This window comes from Aethina tumida, chromosome 2 (genome assembly GCF_024364675.1).
Source record: "Aethina tumida isolate Nest 87 chromosome 2, icAetTumi1.1, whole genome shotgun sequence".
NCBI classification, from domain to species: domain Eukaryota; kingdom Metazoa; phylum Arthropoda; class Insecta; order Coleoptera; family Nitidulidae; genus Aethina; species Aethina tumida.
The window spans coordinates 37,104,641-37,130,248 of NC_065436.1; the positions used below are offsets into that span (position 1 = coordinate 37,104,641).

General features: G+C 32.2%; 1 protein-coding gene across 2 annotated transcripts; it reads right to left on the bottom strand.

Annotated features, from left to right (window-relative positions):
- Window positions 1-2,327: 2,327 nt before the first annotated feature.
- LOC109594040 (ecdysone-induced protein 78C) lies at window positions 2,328-25,407 on the bottom strand. Of its 2 annotated transcripts, XM_049963297.1 has the most exons (7): window positions 25,017-25,407; window positions 22,801-22,886; window positions 7,961-8,085; window positions 7,354-7,495; window positions 4,680-5,197; window positions 4,434-4,613; window positions 2,328-4,374 (listed from the first exon to the last, which is right to left on the bottom strand). In XM_049963297.1, exons 1-7 carry the CDS (start codon window positions 25,073-25,075, stop codon window positions 4,183-4,185), a joined length of 1,302 nt encoding a protein of 433 aa, XP_049819254.1. In that variant the 5' UTR covers window positions 25,076-25,407; the 3' UTR covers window positions 2,328-4,182. The 2 variants fall into 2 exon arrangements, with proteins under 2 accessions (XP_049819254.1, XP_049819253.1); XM_049963296.1 differs by lacking the exons at window positions 22,801-22,886; window positions 25,017-25,407 and adding an exon at window positions 19,536-20,175.
- Between the last annotated feature and the right edge of the window lie 201 nt (window positions 25,408-25,608).

A 25,608-nucleotide genomic window follows, 5' to 3' on the forward strand; every position in this document is an offset into this window, starting at 1 on the left:
TAATTTTAGGCCCCTATAGTGCAGTTTCACCAATTGAAGTGTTAAAATGGGGATTATTTTCGCTCTTTGAATTTAGGTACGCATGCTTTCAAATTCAAAATATTAGTTTACATGATTGTACAATGATGTCATTTTTATATTATTATTCACTTTTTGGGATAAAGTCTTTGTCTTAAATTTAAAGAAAAACTATATTTGTATTTCCTTTTATCTAATCGATCGATTAATATTTAAATATAAAAATAGGAAAAATATTTGTTATAATCGGATAAAAAAATAAGATATAATGTATATCATTGTATATCGTAAAAGTAAGTGATAAATCAGATAAGACAAAACTCAAAATCACGTTATCGCAAAAATACAACGTTACAAATACAAACAGCCTTACAATTTAAATACAATTTCGTTTAATGTGTTACCTACACACAGTTTGTTGCCGTAAGTACGAGGAAAATTATATTTCATTGAATTTTTACATATATTCATAATTTAAATATTCTTATCTGTACTAATAATTTTGAAATTTAAAAGTATTAATCGGCACTGAGTAAATGTAGCCCTAAACTAAAATATAATTATAATTATAAATTATTATCTAATATAATATTGCAGGATATTATTTTACAATCAATGATTCATTATTTTAACAAAAAAAAAATTATAAAAAATTGGAATTTTAATGTGCAAAAGATTATAAACGCCCCTAAAACATATCCAAAATTTCTCAGAAATCTTAGAAACAATTTAGTTTATTTAAATTCTAATCTAATACTGATTCATATTATAAAAGAAATAAATATGATGAATATGTTTAAAATAAAACTAAAGAGATTAAATTATTTATAAATAAAACAACAATAATAAATAACTAACAATCACTGAAAAATTTTAATTTTTTCAGTTGTGAGGAATATAGTATAGTATTCCAAAAATATTAAGTGCTAACGATATAAGAAGCTTTACGAAATATATTTCTTTGGAATGTAAAAACTTTAATTCAAACGGTACCTAATTTGTTCTACATAGAATTCAAAATAAACATTTATGGGAATCAGAAACTGCCAGTTGCCCAGTTAACTAGTCTGTTCTGTTCTGGACTTGAAATCAATCAAAAAGATTCAATCAATAAAAATAAGTAATTGATAAATAAAACCTAACAAAGAAAACGTTTTTTTTTTGTTATAAAATTAGCTTTATTCATAAACGTAATCTCCATCAATAGCAACGCGATCATTCCAACGCCACTGTAACATTTCAGTATCACGTTTGTAGAACGATATATTTTTTACCTCAAAATAGTTTCAGCTTCATTCGTGCGAAATTTTTTAACAGCCAGTACTCGCCGGGAGCCAAATCTGGCTAATACGGTAGATGTGGGTGCAATTCGAAATTCAATTCATGTACTTTTGTCATTGTTTTAATTGACGGTGCGTTGTCTTGATGAAACATTCTTTTTTTGCCATATGCGGTCGTTCCTTTGCAATTTCGGCCTTCAAATGCTCCAATAACATAATATTCACTTATGATGGTATTTTCCTTCTCAAGATAGTCGATGAATATTACACCACGCTCATCCCAAAATACTGAGGTTATAACCTTTTCAGTCGATAGTTGTGCTTTCGAGCGCTTTGAGCGAAGTTCACCAACATTGTCTCATATCGACGCAAAAATTCCGATCTGTTACGTTGAAACATGACTAAACACTCATCAACAAGTTCTTGTTTTTGGTCAACAGTGAGCAAACGCGGCACCAGTTTTGAACAGAGGTTTCTCATAGTCAAATGCTCATGCAATATAAAGCCAACATGTTCTTTACGATGTCACCTAACTCACGCAACATCACTTTTCGATCATTCAAAACGATTTTTAATGTTTTTTGTAGTTACCGCCTCATTTGGACGTCCACTGCGTTCTGCATCATCGGTGTCTCTGCGATCACGTTTGATGTCAGCAAACCAACGGTTTTATTGTTGTTTCTGATGGAGTGGAGTTCCCATAACTTTTCAAGTAATTGCTTCGCATGAATGGTATTTTTTCCCATTAAGAAGCAGTGTAAAATTAAATCCATTGTTTTGAAAATAATTAGAGTAACGTCACTCTTAGCACAATAACTCACAAACTAATTAATAGAATATCATGAAATTTTAACAGTTGTTTATTGAAGGTTAATACTACTGTTGGTTTATGTAATTACATGTGCATTATGAATATATTGATCTGAAACGAATTAAATTGTTGTATTTTTTAAATTCCTCCTACATTTAAAAAATATAAATATTTTATTAAGGATAAAATAAAACTCCATGTAATGAATAAGTCAATGAAGGAAAAAATCGAATGTATTTGTATAATATACAATTTAAAATTAAATTAAACAAATGTATAATAACAAAAAATCCTTAAAATTATTCACATCAAAAATAGCCATAAAAATAACATGAAAAAAACTCCTAAAATAGACAATACTAAAATAAAAGATTCAAAATGCGTAAAAACAAAATACCTTACAAGATAAACTTTAATAGAATAAACAAGATTTATATATAACAACGATTTCAACATTTATTTAATAGGTAAAAGGTTCTTTTACAGTATGAGCAGCGCATACATGAAAAAAAAAAAAAAATGCGACCAACGCGTGAATTATGCATTCAGACACCCAATTCTTATTGATTGCGAATAAATAATTATGATCGAATGAATTGATTTTAAGGCAGTGGAAATGCATAAAAACACATATATAAATAATTAATAATAATAAAATATTTTTGTAAAATCAAACTATAAACTAAACCACGTTTTAGTTGAGTTACACATTAAACATATTGAGTATGAATCGAGTATAGAGAGCTGCTTTTATTTACAAGAGTGAATCGTGTTAGTTTATAGTTTGATCTACGATTTGTATAGTCTAACAATAAAATAATAAAAAATGTATAAATATATACAACAGATTAAAAATTAGGTACATTTAACTTGTCTTTTGTGTCAGTTTAATGTCTAATTCGCATTTTAAATATATATATATATATATATTTATATAGCCTCCCATTTATGTACATAAATAGTCCGTTTCACTAACCTGCACGTTTAAGTACCATCAGTACCTTCAGTCGTCACGTGTAAAAAATTAAATTATAGATATGTACGATATTAAATTCAATTATTTGCTTTCGTTACATTTAAACAATTGAAAAGTCGCAAGAAAAATTGCTGTACAAGGAGAAATAGCATCACAGTTTCATCCACACAATATTAATTATTTTTATTTCAATTTGTTATTCCAGAACGAAAATCTGTAGCACTAAGAATGATAATAATAGTAATAACTATAATAATAAGATAATAATAGATAAGAATTACTTTGTACTCTAAGATATATAAATAACAACACCCTAAATTATTTCTCATGTACCGTTGTTCTAGGGTTAGTGATATTCCACGCGATATGATTGTTACGTCACTTTTTAGATTTTCAAGCACAGTAGGTGACTTCTACTTTTATCGACATTAGTTTATTTAATTACATGACTAACATTAATTATTATAATACCCGAGGTTTTTCTTATGTATCGTCACAACCACTTTCCACACAAAAACTCTTCCCCTCTTTACATATTTCATATTCTTATTTTAAACGAACCAACTTAAAGCTCTGAGTATTCTGATATGTGTCTGTTTTAATGTGACTTTTCAGTGTAAAATGGTTATGAGAACAAGAAATTCAAGTCCACACCAAAATTTTAATAAAAGAAAAAAATAATACGCAACAATATATACAAAATAATGGAGATTTCACAATTAATATTATACATAGATAATTTTCACAAACTTATATTACTATAGTTAAAAACGATCACTACTTGAAAAAGCTGAAGACCCTGTCATTCTATGATTGATGTAATTCCATTTTATTTTTTCATGTTTCAGCCTTTCGGTGCAGTTTTTTTTGAGCAAGTTGAGGCATTCAACACCAAACAGTTTTTCGAAATGTTCAACAATAAACGTACACAATTCATCAGTTACTTTCCTCCGTTTTTATTTTGAATTCACAGATAATATTATTGCTAGAAACAAATCGGTGCTGTTTATCGTCGAACGGTTTCCCTGTTTTAATTTTTATTTTTCTATGGCAATCACAATTGGTTTGTAGGAAAAACACGACGTATTCGAATTCGATCACTGCAAAGCGTCGTCCGATTTCGGAATGTCGAAAATTTCGGCGAATAGCGGCGGCAACGTCAACTTCGTCCAGTTCATCCTGAACCAGTCGAGATGGGCGGAGTGTTTGGCGCCCAAATTCCTCAATTCCGGTAGTTTTATTAGAAGGGATGAGAAGATTTGCGGCTCGTTTGCATGATTTCTGCCAACCTGAAATTAATTAATTGTTTAAATTAAACAGTTTTTTATTAGTGTTGTTGATGTCTTACTTGCACTTTTAAAGCTTCGATTAGTTTGTCCTGGTGATGCTCGATAGATTTAACGTCCGTAATTCCGGGCCGATCCGCCGTTAGAAGCACCACCGCCGAAAACAAGCCCACTTCTGTGTCGTTCAACGACAGAGCGTTGAAGGTGTTAGCGAAATGCACCAAAGACGTCGTAAAATCGACCTGAAAAAATAAGAATTTGTAAATAAATATATAAAATATAAGATGGGTGAGGTGGGAGACACTTACGTCGTACATGGTCTCGATTTGGTGTCGCGTGACGGCGGACCCGTCGTCGAACATCAGGGACGTCGCGGAAACGAGTCGCGCGACGTGCGTCAGCCAAATTTCAAAAAATCCGATCTTTATCAATATCAGTTGATCGTCCTGGCACAGTTCGCAGAAACCGGGGACGCGTTTCGCGAACTCCACCACCCTCTGCACGCTGGGCGTGATGTTCGCCGCGAACTGTTGCCACAACCAGCATCGTTCGGTTTCCAAAGACTCCGCCGTCGAGGTGGCCACCTCGCTCCCTTGCGGACTGCTCGGCGGCAACACGATCGGTTTCCGCACCAAGTTGCGAGTGTTTTCCTCGGTGTAGGGACAGTTGGCGTGGTGGGCTTGGGACACGGTCAGGATGACGTCGTAAACTGCCAGCTGTTTTGATTCGGCGTCGCTCTGGTCAGCGTCCGACGTCGTCACCCTCGACACGGGTTCCTCCGTGCTCCGTTCTCGTGACCGTTTCGGCACTCTGCCATACCGTACGGCTGCAACATTGTATAGACATATGTATAAAAAGTACAGTGGACTCTCGTTAATTCGAAACTCGGGGGACTCTTGAAATATTACGAATTATCAGATGTTTGAAATATCAAATGGTTCGAAAATTTTTGAAAGAAAAGATATAAATTTTCCAATTATTGACTATTGATAATCAATTATTATTTATTAATTGCTATTCTTTAAGTATGACATAACAGGTACATATATACATGAACATATTCATAATGTGAATTAATTAATCTTATATTGGTTTGCTTCAAAGCACATTATTGCTGCTCAGACTTCTCAATAACTTTTTTAAGAGAAAAAGTGCCTAAAATGCTTTTTGATCATTTTCATTTTGTAGACAGAAGCTTCGTAAGGTGTCGAATGAGGCTCTTGTTTCCTTAACTGACACCTCTGTCAAAGGTTCTGATGTATCGTCCTCATCTTCATCGATGTTTTTTTCATTTGTATCTGTAGCAGAGATAATTTCGCCATCGGTTAGTGAACCTGACAGCAACATCTTCATTCACTTGTACAAACACTCACACCACTGATGTCAACTAGTGGATCTATTGCTGGTTCTTCATCATCCGTAATTACTCGAAGTTTTCCCTGATCTTTTATGAAACCAGATTTTTTGAAGCAGTTGAGAATCGTTAGGGGTGTTACAGCTCTCCATGTCTTGTCAATCAGTAAAATAGTCACCAGAACCGTGATATTCGCAGTCAGCTACTTGTCGAGAGGTTGTGAAACGAACTGAACAATTTTAAGTTAACATCTTAAAATTATGGATGATCCCTTAGTCCAATGGTTGCAATTTGGAAGTTGTATTCGGCAGAAAGAAGTAGAGTTCTACGTTGAATAATGTAGGATGACTGTTGGGGACAGTGAAATTGTCTAAAAAGAGTAAAATTTTCCGCTTTTGTCGTTTAATGTCCCCATTAATTGTTAAAAGCCAATTGTTAAAAAGTTCTGTCGTCATCTAAGCTTTTTTATTAGCACGATAATCAATAGGAAACGATTTCACTCCTTCAAAACATCACGGTTTCATTGCTTTTCCTATCAATAAGGGTTTAAGTTTTTGCGATCCGTTCATATTTACTGCAAGGAAAACTGTCAACCTCTCTTTACTATGTTTTCCCCCTGATATTTTTCATATTTAAAAGTAAACGTCTTGTCCAGAAAACAATTGAAAAATAGGCCAATTTCGTCAGTATTAAAAATTTCTCGGGCATCTTAGTTTTCAATCGAAGTCTTCAATTTACCATAAAAAGCTAAACAAACTGCATCACTAATACTTCCACTTTCCCTACAAACTTTTTTAAACACAACTCCACTTCTCTTTTTGAAATTTGTAATCCACCGTTCACTTGCTCCAAACTTGTTTCCGCTAATAGACACGTTTTGTCCTTTACACTGTTTTAGCCAAATGACCAGGCTTTATTCCAGACGAGGAAATTCATCTTTAGTAGTCCTTTTCCGTACTCCAGCAGTTTGAGCAGCATAAATTTTTTCCTTGTGCTTTATTATGGTTGAGAGAGTACTCAGAGGACTCTTAAATTCTTTTTCAACATAACTTTTCTTCTCACCTCCCTCTACTTTTTCGATTAACTTCTTCTTTTCAGCAATAGTCAATTATTTATACTTTACTATATTTTTTGGAACTCATAACTAACACAAACTTATAAATCAATTCGTGAAGAAGTGTGTGTCAAACTAGTCATTACAAAAACAAAGGCTAGTTTATGATGATGCAAGTTTGAACTTGTCTTACTCTTTCTCTTTGTAACTGTGAATTTTCGAGTGATTTAGTTCAAAATATAAAAAGATTTTCTAGGCAACTCGTGATAACTTTGAATTCTAGAGAGGTTCGAATGATCGAAGGTTTGAATTAACAAGAGTCGATTGTATATTGAAGTTATCTCAAAGAACGGGAATAAAAAATTCCATCGTAATAACGTTTATTAAATTATACAGTTAAATATTTAAATATATTCATGAGTACTAGTAATGAACACTCATGTCTATTCGGTCGCTAGTTTGATGCTTTCTTATGAAACTGTCGATAATAAAATAAACAATGGAAATTATTAGTAGTTGTTGCGGTCAAAAAATGGCGAATGCGCAAGTTTGATTGTAATAATAAAATACTTACAGTCTCTTGACATTCCAACGGCGAGACATTTTTTAAATCGACAATACTGACATCGATTCCGGTTCAGCCTTATAACTAGACATTTTCCATCTCTTAAACATCTATACTCTATTTGTTTTTGTATGCTTCTCCTAAAGAAACCCTGAAAACATTCCAAATAAATTTGAGGTGAAACGAAGACGTAAAAACGGGTTCAAAATAAAAAAAAACCAAAAGCAAATAGATCGACTCGGAGAGCGGAAGCGTTTTCAGCCGGGCAACCGTTACTTGGACGAACCGATTATCCGATTACATTTAATTCTGTTTTTGTTTCACGAAACCAGTTCTTCGGTTCCCTTCCACGACAATTAGCGCGAAATAACAACAACAACGACGACGACCAACACAAATATTCAATGGCGTTTTATTTACGCTTAATATGAACGACATATTTAAATGTGAGGCGATTAGTTCGGAATTGAAATGGAAATTGTAACAGGGAACAGGAACTGGTATCCATAAAGAGCTCTTTCAAACGTTTCACTTTGATAAATTTATTCGCTCACGATCAAACCAAAAACTCTGTACAAGTAGTATTGTGCTTTGTTTATAAATTGAAAAAATGTACCTTACATCCCTCGCAAGAAGTTACTCCATAATGGTAACCTGAGGCTTTGTCCCCACAAACCTTGCAAGGGACAAACGATTTTGTTGTCGACGAACTGTTCGAATCGGCCGCCACATAATGTTGTTCTGAAAACAATAAAATCATGTTACTGATTGTGTCAAAATGTAATATAACTTAATCTTAATGAACTTTATGATCTAATTTGTTTTCTACGTCTGTATTATTTCGTGTAAGTGTTTTATTTAAAAAAAAGTTTGTGAACAATTCTGAAGCCCATAATTTACAATGTGACTAATATTTATAGATCCCGTTTTCCCACAGTTCCGTGTATAAAACGTAGTTCAAAAAAGGCGAAAACTGGTAACTAGTACAAAGTGGTTTTCTAGTGATCAATTACATATTTGATATATTCGTTAGAATGTCGATATTACGGTTAGTTTTCAGTAGCGATTTGAACGTAGAATGAAAAAAGAAAACGATCCGTTTAAGCACGCTCGTCTTAACGGGTTTAATGCTAACTTATTGTGACATCAGAACAGACACCACACCTAATATACACAAATCGACCACATTTTATTCCGTCACTGTGAGTCGATTTCAATTACCTTATCTTAAAAATTTATTCTATTTTATTATCAAAAAAACTATTACATATTTATCCAGTAAATGTTTACGGTATAATAATTTATACGTTGGTATCAGTAAACATTCTGATGTTATTGGAGGTGCTTGAAAATGGTAAGCAGTTGCCCACTTACAAATAATTCAATTTCTTAATTAAAAAACATTTAATTTAATTTATTTTAATGATATATTTATAACAATAAAACAACAAAACAATTTTAAACCGGCTTCTTTAGCAATATTTTTCCAAATTATTATATAGTCGACTCTCGTTAATTCGAAACTCGAGAGACTCTTGAAATATTATGAATAATAATCGAATGCTTGAAATATCAAATGGTTCGAAATTTTTGAGAGACAAAAATATAAAACTTTTTATTGAGTGTTGATAATCAATTATTATTTGTTAACTGTTACTCTTTAAGAATGACTCAAGTTAAGTTATATTGGTTTGCTTCAATAATTTTTTTTAAGAAAAAAGTGTCTGAAATGGTTTTTCATCACATTCGTTTTGTAGGCAGAAACTTTGTAAGATGTTGAAAGAGGCTTTTGTTTCCTTAACTGACAGCTGTGCCAAAGGTTCTGATGTATCATTCTCATCTTCATCGTTGCTTTTTTCATTTGTATCTGTCGCAGATCAAATTTCGCCATCGGTTAGTGAACCTGAGACAACAACATCTTCATCCACTTGAACAAAGTCAGAAAATCTTACACCATTGATGTCAACTAGTTGTTCTATTGCTGGTTCTTCATCATTCGTAATTATTGGAAGATTTTCCTAATCTCTTTTATGAAATCGGATTTTCAGAAGCAGTTGAGAATCGTTGGGAGTGTTACAGCTCTCCATGCCTTGTCAATAAGTAAAATAGTCGTCAGACCCGTGATATTCGCAGTTAGCTTCTTGTCTAGAGGTTGTAAAACGAGCTTAATAATTTTTTGCGATAGAACATCTTAAAATTATTTAGTTATTTAGTTCTACGTTGGATAATATACGAGGCTGTTGGGGACAGTGCAATTGTCAAAAAAGAGTAAAATTTTCTGCTTTTGTCGTTTTATGTTCCCATTAACTGTTAAAAGCCAATTGTTAAAATGTTCTGTCGTCATCCAAACTTTTTTGTTAGCACGATAATCAATAGGAAACGATTTGAAACATTGTGGTTTCATTGCTTTTCCTATCACTAAGGGTTTAAGTTTTTCAGATCCGTCCATATTTACTGCAAGTAAAACTGTTTACCTCTCTTTACTATGTTTTCCCCAATAACATTTTTCATCTTTAAAAGTAAGCGTCTTGTCCGGTAAACATTTGAAAAATAGGCCAGTTTCGTCAGTATGAAAAATGTCTCGGGCTTCATAGTTTTCAATCAAAGTCGTTAATTTACCGTGCCAATCTAAGCAAACTGGATCATTAACACTTCCACTTTCCCCACAAACTTTTTTAAACACAACTCCATTTCTCTTTTTGAAATTTGTAAGCCACACTTCACTTGCTGCAAAATTTTTGATGCTGAGAGTAGACGCGAACTCTTTTGCTTTTTCCTTTAACAAATTTCCGCTAATAGAGACTTTTTGTCCTCTACACTGTCTTAGCCAAATGACCAGGCTTCCTTCCAGACGAGGAAATTCATCTTTAGTAGTCTTTTTTCGTATTCCAGCAGTTTGAGTAGTATACATTTCCTACTTGTGCTTTATTATGGTTGAGAGAGTACTCAGAGGGATCTTAAATTCTTTTGCAACATCACTTTTCTTCTCTCCTCCCTCTACGTTTTCGATTAACTCCTTCTTTTCAGCAATCGTCAAGCATTTATAGTTTTTGTGACTCATAACTAACACAAACTTTTATTTAATCTGTATACAGTCAACGAAAAAGTAACAGTAACTGAACTTAACTAAACAAACCAATTCGTGAAGAAGAAGTTGGGGCTAACTGAAAATCATATGGATTTAATATTAGTAGGGCCAAAGTTTTCAGCTCACCTCTTAAGTACATAAAAATGTATTGATTTAGTTCAAAATATAAAGAGATTTTGTAGGGAACTCGTGATAGCTTTGAATCATAGAAAGGTTCGATTTATCGAAGGTTCGAATTGACAAGAGTCGACTGTATATTAATATTATCCATTAATTAAAGTTGTTCTTCAAGGGACAAACAGAAGTGATTGAAAGGGAGAAAAACGCAGATATGAAATGTAGGCAGTGAAAACGGTTCGTGCATTAGACAGTAACAAAGTTAAGTAATGCAGGTAATAAAAAAATTAACGATGCATTGTGCGTCTGAGAAAGGTAAATAAACGTGGTGGATCGTGGGTCATAACTCCCGGCGCATGTACCAGGTTTTGCATTTAAAAACGATCTCGCGAATCGACCGTAAAAATTAATTGGCCGATTGCCATTTTCAGAACTCCGCAATGGTTTTTCTGTTGCTCAAAAGTTTTTTATAATTTGTTCTTGGCTGCTCATAATCGTAATAAAGTGGATGAATAAAGAGAAATGTATAAAATTACGTCTGAAAGTCGTGTAAAAACAAATCGTCCACCAACGAGGGAAGAGAAAAAATTATAAGATGTAGAAAATGTTGATAATGATGATGGTGGCAGTGACTCCGTAACCTTGAAAACGTCTTGTGATTTAATCACAACAAATACAAAACGGGCGTGAAACATTTTGCGTCCGTAATTTACAAATAATGCCATTAAAAAATTATCATTCGCCGCTCAATTTATTCAAATTTATTCGCATTCAAATATCGACCATTGTTGATGCGAACTTGATGGCTGCTAAACGAGACACAATTACTTATTCTCATCAAGATAACTCACTTCATTTACTGCATTAAATATAAAGAGTTATATTGATTTATATGTTGGGAGAAGTGGAGGCAGAGAAATTGTGTTGAGAATGTGTGAGAATGCGGTGGTGAAATAATAGATATTGTGTAATCTGAAATTAAAATCACACTTGAACTTGACCTTTCAATGTTCAGCTTTGCAATTTCATTAAAACCTACTTTCTTTTCAACTTGAACTTGAAATCATCGAACGAACGAAGCAACGAACCAATTAAAATTAAGCAAAAATACAAATCAACATTTCTTCGTTGAATAATGTTTATAAAATAATAAAGCGCTTTTAATTCATAAAACATCGATAATAAACGACGAAAGAGTACAAATATAGTTAATTTATTTATTTACGACTGTGGAATAATAAATAAAAATAAATAAATAAATAAGTTTGTATCAAAATACGAATGAGTAGATATAATAAAATTTCACGATTATTCATTCCCATGTAAAACTGGTCGATTCGAGTCGACTGCTCATAAATTAAGTACCGTTAGTTGCGCTAAAAATATTGGCAACCGCACTTACAACACTGACATACCAACCATCGCAAAAATAAATATTTACTTTTCTTTCCCACGTCTAAAATTACATTCTGTCATTCTGCCATTCTACTCAATAATTTAATTAACATAACGATTTAAATAAAAATATATGAAACATTTTCAGTAATTAATATTATTAACAGCAGATATCTGATTGGAATCTAGTTAAACATTAATATTTAATTTACCGTATAAACAAACAAGGAATAAGAATCAGGAAAACGGAGGAGTGAAATCACGGTTGCGCAACGCCTTTTTACGTTTGGCGAATACTGAAAAGCGAAAAACGAAAGAAAAAAAACCACATGCACCTGAATAATTACGATTGCACAACGACGAAATGATTACGCAATCCTTCTCTTTAGGTGAAAGTGCAACGAGTTGTGTGCACGGAGAAGTAGGTCCCTTTACGATTGCGACTCGTATCCTTATCGTGCCACGAAAAAATCCCACAACTTGTTTCCTCCTCGTATCCTTTCTATTTCAGACTCTCTTTCCTCGTTTTTATGTTTTCGGAACGAACGAACGAACGAAAAATAAACGAAATGGACCGGCCATTATTCTTATTTTGACGATGATCCATGACCAATTTCATTAGACAAGTATTTTCTTATTTTAAAAAGAATATTTATTATTATACAAGATAAACAATTTCAATTAAAAAAACTAACAAATTTTATAAAAAAAATAATTTTTACAATTTTAATTCAAAATAAATTAAAATAGTAGTATGTACATTTTACTAAATATTTGTTTTTTCAATCTGTTAAAGCAAGTGTAAAAAAGTATATTTATTCTTATTACTATGTAAGATGAACAATTAAAAAAACTAACAAATATTATTAATTTTCTTATGTTAAAAAAGAATATTTATTTTTATTATTATGTAAGATGAATAATTTTAAGTAAAAAAACTAACAAATTTTATAAAAAAAAAATAATTTTTACAATTTTAATTTTAATTCATAATAAATTAAAATACTAGTATGTACATTTTTATTAGGCATATATCCTTTCAATTTGTTAAAACAAGTGTAAAAAAGAATATTTATTTATTCTTATTATTATATAAGATTAATTTAATTAATTAATTTTAATTAAAAAAAAACGAATAAATTTTATTAAAAAAATAATAATTTTTACAATTAATTAATTTTAATTCAAAATAAATTAAAATACTAGTACGTACATTTTTATTAAATATTTTTTCTTTCAATTTGTTAAAGCAAGTGTAAAAGAGAACATTTATTCTTATTATTATATAACTTAATAAAAAAATAATTTTTACAATTTTAATTTTCTTATTTTAAAAAAGAATATTTATTTTTATTATTATGTGAGATGAACAATTTTAATTCAAAATAAATTAAAATACTAGTATGTACATTTTTATTAAACATTTTTTCTTTTAATTTGTTAAAGCAAGTGTAAAAAAGAATATTTATTCTAATTGTTATGTAAGATAAACAATTTTAACTAAAAAAACTAACAAATATTATAAAAAAATAATTTTTACAATTTTAATTCAAAATAAATTAAAATACTATAATATATATTAAATGTTTTTTTTTTCAATTTGTGAAAAAAAAAAAAATGTAAACAAGAATATTTATTATTATTATTATGTAAGATAGACAATTTTAATTCAAAATAAATTAAAATACTATTATGTACATTTTTATTAAATATGTTATTTTTTTTTCAATTTGTTAAAGCAAGTGTAAAAAAGAATATTTATTCTTATTATTATGTAAGGTGGACAATTTTAATTAAAAAAACTAACAAATTTTATATAAAAAAATTATTTTTACAATTTTAATTCAAAATAAATTAAAATACTATTATGTACATTTTTATTAAATATGTTATTTTTTTCAATTTGTTAAAGCAAAAGTAAAAAAGAATATTTATTCTTATTATTATGTAAGGTGGACAATTTTAATTAAAAAAACTAACAAATTTTATATAAAAAAATTATTTTTACAATTTTAATTCAAAATAAATTAAAATACTAGTATGTACATCTTAAAAAAAAAATAAACAAATAATTTTGTTTATAATTATTTGCTTACACCCATTTTTGTCAGTATCAAAGAAACAAAACATTATCATCACCCTGAATAAATAAATAAATATATCGAATAGGAACTGAAGAAACAGAAACGGTAAAGTAGGAGCGTAGTAGTTGGCGGACGGAAAATTGTGTGGTAGTAAAATAAGGAAGTGAATGTTGCTCCGACAGACTTTATAGTAAATATTCGCAGACGAAGCAGACTGATCTTATGAAATATTCAATTAGCCATCAAACTATGCGATCATAAACTGCATTCGTTACGGCCATACTCTAAAATTCCAGCTTGGAAGCGAACAATAAACCTTTGCAACGAGCCTGTAGTTGAAATATACCATTTTAACAGATTATATAGTATATTAATTACTTTACACCAATCATAAAAACGCCAATATTAACCCGGAGACTGAGACAAACACGAAACAATCGATGGAAGGTACGTCGAAATGACGGAGGTGTAATTTGTGTAAATAAAAAATTGATCGAACGGATCGAAGTGCGAAAGAAGAAGAAGGAGAGAGAGAAAGAAAAGTTAGAATGGGATGTTAATGTATCCGCCTTGGCGTGTTTTCATCTATGATGGCTGTTTAGTTATGGAAACTGGTTTTTACGTCTTGGCCTGGAGCACATTTATCGATACCATCCAGTGCGTTGAACCGCTTCCCCAAAAACCGAAGTCGGGAAGCCGATTTTCAAGGACGTGTTCTTCGGGACTTCATGGAGAAAGCACCATCGATGTGTGGGTCGTGTTTTATCGCTGTTTGGTACCTTTACTGTTCATTTATTGGCTCTTTTGTTTTATGACTCCAAAATTCCATCTTCTAGAAGGATTTTTTTAATTTAAAGACGATTGTTTCCTGTTTGGCTTTTTAATGTTCAGTTTCATTTTGGTATACACCGCTTTCTAATAAGACTAAGAACGGGATCTGATGGGTTAAAAATTTCCATTTAAACGCCCACACAAACCGCAAAGAATTATTTACAATAGCAACAATAAACATAAAGAAAAAACAAAGTCATCGATCGATATTTTGTACCAGTTTCAAGTTAATAATACCACCATTGTTTCTGAAACTTCAAAGGACGTTTAAAAAAAAACGAGTTAACGATACATAATTAATAATCAATCAGATATTTTATTGTCCAATAATTCGATTATTGCTATTACGTTAATTGTTGTTTTTGTTTCCTCGATTTCAATCACGGCACAGTTGAAATGGGTTTTGAGTGGCTGTGTGAAAGTTGTACATTTCGTGTTGTTTCCTGAAGCTATTGTCTTTCAGATTCAGGAAAATTATCTATTATATAACAACACTTTTTCGTATAGAAATTACTTTGCATAATTGTGTATGGTAATAATAATTTAGTGTGTAATAATTCCAATTAGAAATAAATTATAAAACAACAATGGTCCACAATAAAATATTCATGGCATCGAGAATTTGGATTTGTTATTCTTATCACGCGCCTAAACCGAAAGACCGAATCAAAGTCAATGACCAAACTGTCAAAAAGCCATCGATTATCGATGAATGAATGCATCTCATGCAAAGAAGAATTGATTGTAAAAAAATGGACGCAGACAAAAATTCTGACACATTTATGCATGAACCGGTCAAAAGTCTCTTACTCCGTCTCTTTCTCGATTTTAATTTTAATTTCATTTATTCGATCTTGACATTGAAAAGCAACGTGGTATCGATCTCCGCGTTTTCTGCACTGGTTTTTCTGGCTCGGGGGTTACTTTCGTTGGATGGATGGACGCACGAAGGTCGACTATCGATTTTCCTGCTTTTTCGTGTTTCCTCCAGTTACCAATTTCACGAAAACAATACGAAAACACAAGATTACGAAACCGACGACCAAAACGAAAAATGATCGTCCATAAAAGGCGATCTTGAATAATGTTGCCGGCATTCGGTCAGTGAACTTCGAAGCCACGAACACCCGAGATAAACCTGAATCCGAACGTGGAAATTTGACGGACGTACCACCGAGCCACGGATAAAATTGGTATCGAAAAATCGATCGGGTGCGTCCTCTTGAAGCGGGCGCAATTAAAAAATAAGTTCGCAAAAGACACACAAAATGCGAGTGTGCTGCAGGAATGTAACGGTCCGGACTGCCCGAGGGGATCGAAGATGTTGAGGAATGCCGTGGATTCTGCCATAAATTATGGTAGAGAAGATACGATCGTTTGCTTTATGGGAATTTCTTCTTATTACTTATTAAAAATTTGGGGAGGTGACTTAACTGACCTCTCTTTGTTTACAAATAAACAACTACTGATTTACATGCGACTTAATTAGCACCGATTTAGTAAGCAAGAGGAACGCCGAAATTTGTGAATCGATGAATAAATTTTACGTCGATTCGATTCGATTCGATTCGAACAAAGAAGCGTTTTTTTTTTTATCGGATCAAGATATTTACGAGTGGAGTGGGACTATTAAATGAGTCCATCATGCTTGAAAATCAATTAGCGTTAATGTCAACTGATCCAAGTTAATTAAAATCTCTTCAAATGCCACTGATGTTCAAACGTTTGATTATTAATTTTCGTTTCGAAATATTTTTACTTCTTATCTTGAACTGTTTATGTCCCTTATTTCTAATATCAAAATACTTTTAATGACTCATTTAACTAAACTAAGTCTTTAGTTCATTTTGCAGAAAATAATTAATAGTTGTACAATAAAAAATACAAGACGAAATTTGTTCTGGCCTTGAGTGTTTAAAAGGTGCGATTGATTATTTCGAATAATGTGCGTTTTGTGTTCACCCTCCATAGGAAATCGTCATTGAAAAGTTTCACCCTACATTTATCCAACCCTTTTCTCTTTCATGAATCGTTGAAAAGAAATTGCACACAAAAGAAAATGACAAGAAACCTGACCCATATATTTACAATAAATTTAAACACATACTTTTTATTCAATTTTCTTGTTTTCTTCCATTAAATACACATCTTCCTTAATCGAATCAACAATAGTATCTAGAAATAACGACAACAATGGATCTGATTGAAAACCAGAAACGATTGTTGTTATTATATCAACTTGTTGTATGTTCTTTGCATAAGAAAATAATTGTTAACTTGGATTTAACAAAGAAGAAGAAAGGAACAATGGATACATTCATGTTTGAATCAATTTTCTGTTGTTTTGTTAATTTGTTTATCTATTCAAACTCCAATCAAATCACATCCAATTATAAGCATGAAATTGGCCGGTTTTTATTGACGAATTTACTTAATATTTAATCATTACAGATTAAATAATATTTATTTCGTTTGTTTGTACACTACACTTTGTTAATTATTGAAAACATAAACGACAAATGATGTTTTAATTAGTTGTTAAAAAATTGTAATTAATACTTTGTCGGGAAGCATTTAAAGTAAAATTGGTTTTCACTATAGTTGATTTTTTGTAACAAACCTTAAGAAAAGAATTCCTAATAAAATAACGAAGCTGTAAAAAATTGATTGAATGAGGAAGCTGAGTAGTTTGAAGTGAAAACATTAATTTCATTTTCTTTTCCAGCAATGGTTCTCGTCTGGTTAAAGGAAATAATTATATAACAGCAATAATTTTAATAAAATTCAAAACATTAATTAGTTTTCATTATATGTGAATAAATTTTGTTTAGTTATGTTTTGCAAAACTGTACATTTATTACGTAATGTTCAAATGAAAATTATTGTTAATTTTATTTCGATTCTGGTTGAAATTACCAATGAAAGTATCATAAATTATTACTTTTATGTAATTAAAATGTTATTTAATATTATGTCAAATTTTACTATTTTAAGATATTCATTTTTTCTCTAAAAATGTATCATAAATTGTAATTGAAATTTAACCTAATTAAAATTAAGTTAGAAAGTTATAAAGTGTAACTAATTAGTTTGCGAATTGTTATATACATTTGAATTTTTTATTAGTCTCTTATTAATCTTTTCCTGTTTCAACATAATCGATTGTTACAAATATAATTATTGACAACCTCTTTAAATTATCATAATTTGAAATGATTTATAAGCAGAGGTTATTAAAAGAACTAAATTAAAAGGCTTTCAAATAATAAATATTTTTTACAATTTATAAATTTTTAATAGATTTTTTTAATTATATTAAATTTTCAAGATTTTTTTTAATTATACTGTTTAACAATAATTATTGTTACTTTTATTCATTTAAGGAAGTACTATTTGATTAATAATTTGAATGAATTGACTAATTGTTTTATGTTTTCTTTAGTTATGGGTACATAAATTATTAAATAATTTGATTTCTAAGTAATAATTGATTTAAATTAAAATAGGACATTATTGTTAATTTTATTTCGATTGTGGTTGAAATTACAAATGAAAGTATCATAAATTATTATTTTTATGTAATTAAAATGTTATTTAATGTCAAATTTTACCATATTAAGATATCCATTTTTTCTCTAAAAAACGTATCATAAATTATAATTATATAAATTTAACCTAATTAAAATTAAGTTAGAAAATTATAAAGTGTAATTAATTAGTTTGAGAATTGGTATATACATTTGAATATTTTATTAGTCTCTTATTATTCTTTTTCTGTTTCAATATTTTCGATTGTTATAAATATAATTATTGACAACCTCTTTAAATTATCATAATTTGAAATGATTTATAATCAAAGGTTATTAAATTTGATTTTATGGTTATTTAAAATGCTATTTACTAAATTAAAAGGCTTTTGAATAATAAATATTTTTTAAAATTTATATATTTTTTGATAGATTCTTTTAATTGTATTAAATTTTCATGAGTTTTTTTAATTATACTGTTTAACAACAATTATTGTTACTTTTATTCATTTAAGGAAGTACTATTTGATGAAAAAATTGAATAAATTGACTAAATATTTTCTTTTATTATACACATATAAATTATTAAATAATTTGTTATTGATTTCTAAATAATAAAATATTATTATAAATGTTTTGATAAATCAGTTGTAATAAATTTTTATGATTTTTTTTAATTATACTGTTTAACAATAATTAGTAATAAAATATTATTATAATTTTTTTTTACTGATTTTTTTAGTAGTATTAAATTTTCAAGAGTTTTTTTTTAATTATACTCTTTAACAATAATTATTGTTACTATTATTCATTTAAGCAAGTACTATTTGATGAATAAACTGAATGAATTGATTAAACAATTTCTTCTGTTATAGGTATACAAATTATTAAATAATTTGTTATTGATTTCTAAGTAATAAAATATTATTATAAATTTTTTTTTAATTATAATGTTTAACAATAATTATTGTTACATTGATTCATTTAAGGAAGTACTATTTGATGAATAATTTGAATGAATTGACTAAATGTTTTATGTTTTATGTTTTGTTATAGGTACAAATTATTAAATAATATTGATTTCTAAGTAATAATTGAATTAAATTTGTTTAAAAAAATAGGACATAATATCATTATGGTTTAGTGTACCTTGTTTGACATGAATCGCGGAAGAATTATTAGTCGCAGGAGGCGACAGCAGTCCCGGATTGTTGGCGGGGGTGCTCGTCCCCGGCAGCGGCACGTGAAGCGTCGCGTGATGCTGCGACTGCGGCTGCGGGAGTGGCGGCTGTAGCGACAGCGGCGGCGGCGGCGGCGAGCTAGCCGACGTCGAGCCGACCGATCCGGGATCGCTGAATCCCTGCGCGCTGTCCTCCGGGGCGGCGTCGAAGAAGCACAGATTGAACTCGGAGCCGGCGTCGAAGGAGACGGAGACCTCCTTGTCGGGCGAGGGCGACGGCGACAGCGCCCTGCCCACACTCCCGCCCAACGACTGGTCTATCTTGAACACATCCATCACAGGTGGTTGGAACGGCGCGCACTCACCGCGTCGCGACGCACGGCCACGCGACCCCTCATCGGCGGAAACGGCGTAAGAAACGGCACCAAGTCCCAGACGCAGCCATCGCCATCGCGCTCGATCCTCTGTAATCCCGTACTGGTGCACCGCGCGGCCGGTGTGCCGCCGCAACGGCCCAGGTACACACGCCGTCCCTCCACCGGCACGCCGCACACCGACAGCGGGGGTCAAAGACCCCTCCGATCCGGCCGAGCTCTTCTCCTATGCCCGATGCCCGATGCCCGATGCGGCCGTATCGCTTCCTTCTTTTCCTCTTCTTCCTTCTCTCCCTTGGCACCCTTCACACCCTAACCCCAACTACTCGGAAGTCAATCGATCAATCAATTACCCCCTTCTTCTCATTTTTACTGACACTTTTTTAATCACCTTTTATAAATTTACTTCTTTTTAGGAATTTTACTTAATTTAATTTCCGACAAAATGATTTTTCTGAGCGAGATCACCCGGTGGAAACGGGAAGAACCGTCGTAGAGATGCGGAACTCCAACAATCGCAGCAAACCCCCGAAGGACGGCGAGTGGTCCCACCCCTAAATCATGCGCTACGAGTGGAAGAATGAGAATGAGGAGAGGAGAGAAGATAAGGCACAGCATCGTGTGCACGTGTGTACGAACGAAAGAACGAACTCTGTTGAGAACGGGAACCGGTTCCACACACTCGAGTTCATTCACATTCTTCGGATACGATCAGATCCACGGACCAGTCCGTACGGACTCCGTAGTCAGCGCTAACCACCATCCCATTCCATCCGCGGACGCGATGCTCAAAACATCCTTGCTCCGTGATTATCAACATTAACTATATTTATTCTTGGCTATTTGTTGTTAATTTGTCAATTTTTTTTAAAAGAATTATCTTTTGGGCAATGTGTTAAGTAGAAAAAGTATAGTACAATTTAGAAATAGATGACAACGTTTAATAAACTATCTGATACACTTAGCATTAATGTAGAATTTTATTAATAATAATAAACTCAAGAAAGTTTTAACAAGGAAATATATAATTATATTTAAGTTACGTCTAAACTTATGAAATTAAAGAAATCGATTTAATTGGATTTTGTCTCCCGTTGTTATTTCGATATTCAGTCCCTCTAAATTATACATTCCGGTCTCATATTAAACCTATTCGTTCCTTCTCTCCGTTTTCTGAACACTAACGACTCTTTGTACATTGTTCGTGGTAATTATTTTGGCTGGCTTAATTACCATGATGGTTCATCATGTGGATATAATAAAATTAATGATTTTACTTTAATCACTTTTAATTGGTGTGTGTATAAGATGAAAAACCCTTCTCAACCATAATTGTTTTAGAGATTAACAAATTTATGTATTCAAACGGATATGTTTCCGTTTCGACTATTATTTATTTACATACGTATGTGGTATTTATAAGTTTATACATTATTTACCATTTACTATTGGTTTTGTGTTAAAATAACTAAGCCAAATTAACACAAACTCAACGAAAGGTGTGACTTTTAATTTAATTATTTAATTCCAATCCTGTTTACTATTAATAATTAATCCTATATTAGCATCAGTGGGAATAAAAACTCAAAACCAAACCGAGTTAAAGAGAAGAAGAAAATCGTAACATAATGACTAATGAATATGGGAGCATATAATTTCGGAGTGCTATTATTAAAAACAGATCATCCGTCATTCTGTAACGGACCGCATGTATTAAATGCCTTTTGGCAAGACCGTAAATTGTTTTATATCTAAAGGCCAATGGCATACAAGTTTTTTTCGTCCTTTTTCCTCTTCCCTCTCGCCAAAAACGAGACGAAAAAGGAATCGAATGTCAGATTAATGAAGACGAAACGTTAATATTCATATGTGTATTTCCATCGATTATGATCAACGATACGAGAGAAAAAATTTGGATACGAACTGGTCCTAACTCAATTCAACAACCAGTGACGTACGGTCGAATTTTCAGTTTTCTACAACCGATAATAAATGAAGAAATGATAATAAAATGTTTTATTACACGCTTACTCTTAACAGTATGGTAATTCAATTCTTGTAAACTCGAAAACTAAGAAAAAACATTCGGATTTAAGCAAGTGGTTAACGAATAAACACACCTGGTGGAATCGAGCTCGTTGGCGAAGAGGAAGAACAAATGGAGAGTAAATGAAACGCCAGCGGCGTTGCCAAGGGCCTCTTCTCCATAACACCGGCACAATCCAAGAGCGATAACCGCATTCGCACCGTAACTCAAAACATAGAAAAACCAAATTTAATGTTTATTTGTTAGTGCTAGATTTTGAGCAAACAAATTATTTTTTAGACTTCAATTGGAGTTTATAATCTTCTCTAAAAACCACTCGTGGTTTTTTTTCTTTAGATTAACCATAAAAAGTTCCTTAAAGTTTTACAAGAAATGTTGATTAAACACATTCAATAAAGTGACTTCCACAGATTAAAGTGTTGTGACTTTTTGTTTGACATCGGAAAAATTAGACGGTAGGAAATCGTTTCGATGAGAATTTCGATCACGTTGCGATCGGCCGTTCACCTCCACGTTCGGCGAGAGCGGCGGCAGCGAGTTACTCTGCCAGAGTGTTGTGTTCACAAAAAGAGAACCACCGACGTCCAGGTCCATCGAGTCGGAATCGCCGCCGACACGAAACGAAAACACGCACATCATTTTTCGAAAAACTATTTCCCGTTCGTCCTTCCAAAAGTTTCCATCACGGCGATCAATTTTTCACACTTTAGTTTTTTTTTTTATTAAAAGCAGGCGATAAAATTCCCGCCGGGTATTAAACATTCCAATTGTGTAATGATGCAGTCTGAATATAATAAAAGTTATACCACTTACCTTTATTGTTTTTTAGTGTTATTGAACCAGGACTGGACGCTTCCAACGGACTTCCAGGATTTGAGTTTGTTAACTCTTGCTTTCCACTGAAAAAATCAAATATTTCAATAAATATTTGATAGAGTCTAATTTAAGTTTTGTGAATACATACAAATTTAATTAAAAAAGTAATTATGAGATAATTATTCTAGAGTAACCAAAAACAAGGTTAATAAAAATGACTGGGTAATTGACAGTCAGTCAAACACGCAAAGAATTCAAGTAGAAATGATATAAAGCAATAAAAATTGTATTTGTGCTTCCTCCGCACTAATAAAATCAATGCGTGTAAACACGATTAATCAGACCGGTTTTAACCAGTTGCATCGTTTCAAGCATTATTTTATATTTTGTTAAAATCCATTTTTTTATGAAAACCTATATTCGATTCGCTAGAAATTGATCGGAATCAAATAAATCTGTTCATGTAACGAATATTGGAAAAGTTTCCCGTTGTATGAGCGTAAAGTTCGAGGAAAACTTTAGTCACGAACTTTGCCTTATTTTCACCATAATCCCTGTTTCTCTCTAACATTTATAAAAAGCATTAAAAGTGTAAAGTATAGTATATTTATAAAAATTATTTTTTGTTAATTAGTCTGATTTCTTTAAAGACAATTCTTTGCTGGTCTAATATCAGTTTCATGCTCTTCCTCTTTTGTTCCCTTCTATTGTTTAATTGATCGTGGTTCTTCATAGTAATCTCATCTAAGTCTCTGTTTTTCTGTAGAATTTCATCAATCCAGCTCTTTAATTTTTTGGTAACAGGCATTTCCTTCTCTTCGTTCTCCCACTTTTCTTCTACGCTTTCATTGTCATCTTCTTCAAAAGCATCAATCTTCCAGCTGTTCTTACGATTCTTGATTCCTTCTTTGACAATTCGTAGCTGGTTGTGAGCAGGTTTTTCAAATCTTTTATCCGAATCGAATGTTCTGGAAATGAATTTAGTTTTGTACGTGAATTCGTCCCAGTCTTTTTTAAAAGCCGAGATCTTATTTCTCATTTTACCAATCGCAGTCTTTATTTGTACTGCCCCTTCTGATTCCCCATCTTGTTTCTTTCCCTTGCTTTTAGTTTGCTTAAGCACCAGATAGTTTTCAGAGAATTGCAACCTTCGACCTGAAATGCTGCCGACAATGTGTCTGGGGTATAGAATCTTATCATTTTCTCTGACTATATCGCCCGGAGGTGTCAGTTCAAATTCTGGTTTTTTCCTGTTTTCCTTCCTTTGTAAGAGCATTTCCACCAGTTCAGATCTACCGTTTTCCTTCACTTCCGGTTTTAAATCTACAGGTGTGAACTTTTTTCGCGGAAGTTCCAGATCCCATTGAAGAAGTTCTTTGTAACTTTCGTCGAGTCGTGTGTCGTCCAATTCGTGCAAATTCTCCTGGCTACGCGTTAAAGTATTCCGATCCAGGACCGTTAACATTTTGTCTTTTTGAAGCGGCGGTAAATCTTTAACTTCCATCGTCTCGTATTTGTCAATTTTCTTGAAATAAATCTCTTCTTCGCTCATGTTTCCAGTGCCCCCATCACTGCTGCTGCTGCTACTGCTACTTTCTTCGTCGGAGCTCAGCATTTTTGAAAATAAATTCTGAGCAACTGACGTATTTATTGACAGCTTATTGATTTTTTATAAAATAATTTGACAATTATTATTCATTTTGTTGTTTTCCAATTTAATGTTAATGAAACAACTGAAGAGTAATGCCAATAGTAATGATGTGAATTTTATAATTAAATATTTTATTCGACGAAATAAAGGCAAATAAGAGCATTTCATAGATTTATTGAAATTACTTGAAAATGATAAAAATCTGTTTGTGGCATGTTTTAAACGTGGACGTAATAGTAAGAAAAACTGTATGACGAACGGAAAATAGCATCAACGAATTTATAACAAGACAAATGAATTGTGAATAATTAAAACACAAAATTGACAAAAAAAGCAATTTTAATTGTTAGAAAAAGGTTTGAATATGAATGACCGTGTTGAATAATTAAACGTGGCCGTCCTATTTAGTGTGTCACATAAAAATTGGGTCAGTGAAACGTGCCGCAACCTCAAACAAAGCCCACATTCGGAAGAAACGGACAGAAACAGCCGAATGCACCGGCACGACACATTCAACAAATCGATCCAGCCCCAAAACGCACCGATCCCGTGTCATTGTTACCTGGTGAACGTGGTATCGGGATCGCCCTTCGGGCTCGGCGTCGAGCTCGTTGCCTCCATAACTCCAGGACATTATTCCAGAGCACTGGGTCGACTTTCGGCCGCGTTTCACCGGGACGTTCGCATCCCGGAATCCGCGCACTCGACTCCCCGTATTCGATATCGGTGGCGGCGGGTTTGGACGGCGGCGACGGCGCGCATGGCCGTTCCGATCGCTCGTCGCCCGTTCGTGCGTCGCGACGGGGTGCAACTGTGCGCTCCCTGCATTTCTGACTGTGCATAATTGATTCCGGACGGTCGAGACGCTCTTCCCGATGGAAGTGAACTGCTTCTTGCCGACACTTTGACCTTGTTTCTTTCCCTTCCTTTGTCGGTGTCAAATAAATCGTTTATTTTATTAATACACACTAATTATTTGATTTATTTGTGACTTTTAAATCAATATTGATAAGAAGTAAATGAAAATTCACTAAATTAAAAATTAATTAATACTGTTATATGTTATTTTTATACTTTAAATTATCCTTAATATGTTTGAACTTTTATCAAAAATTTTTATTCATTTTTAGTACTCATTTTTGCTACTAATATAA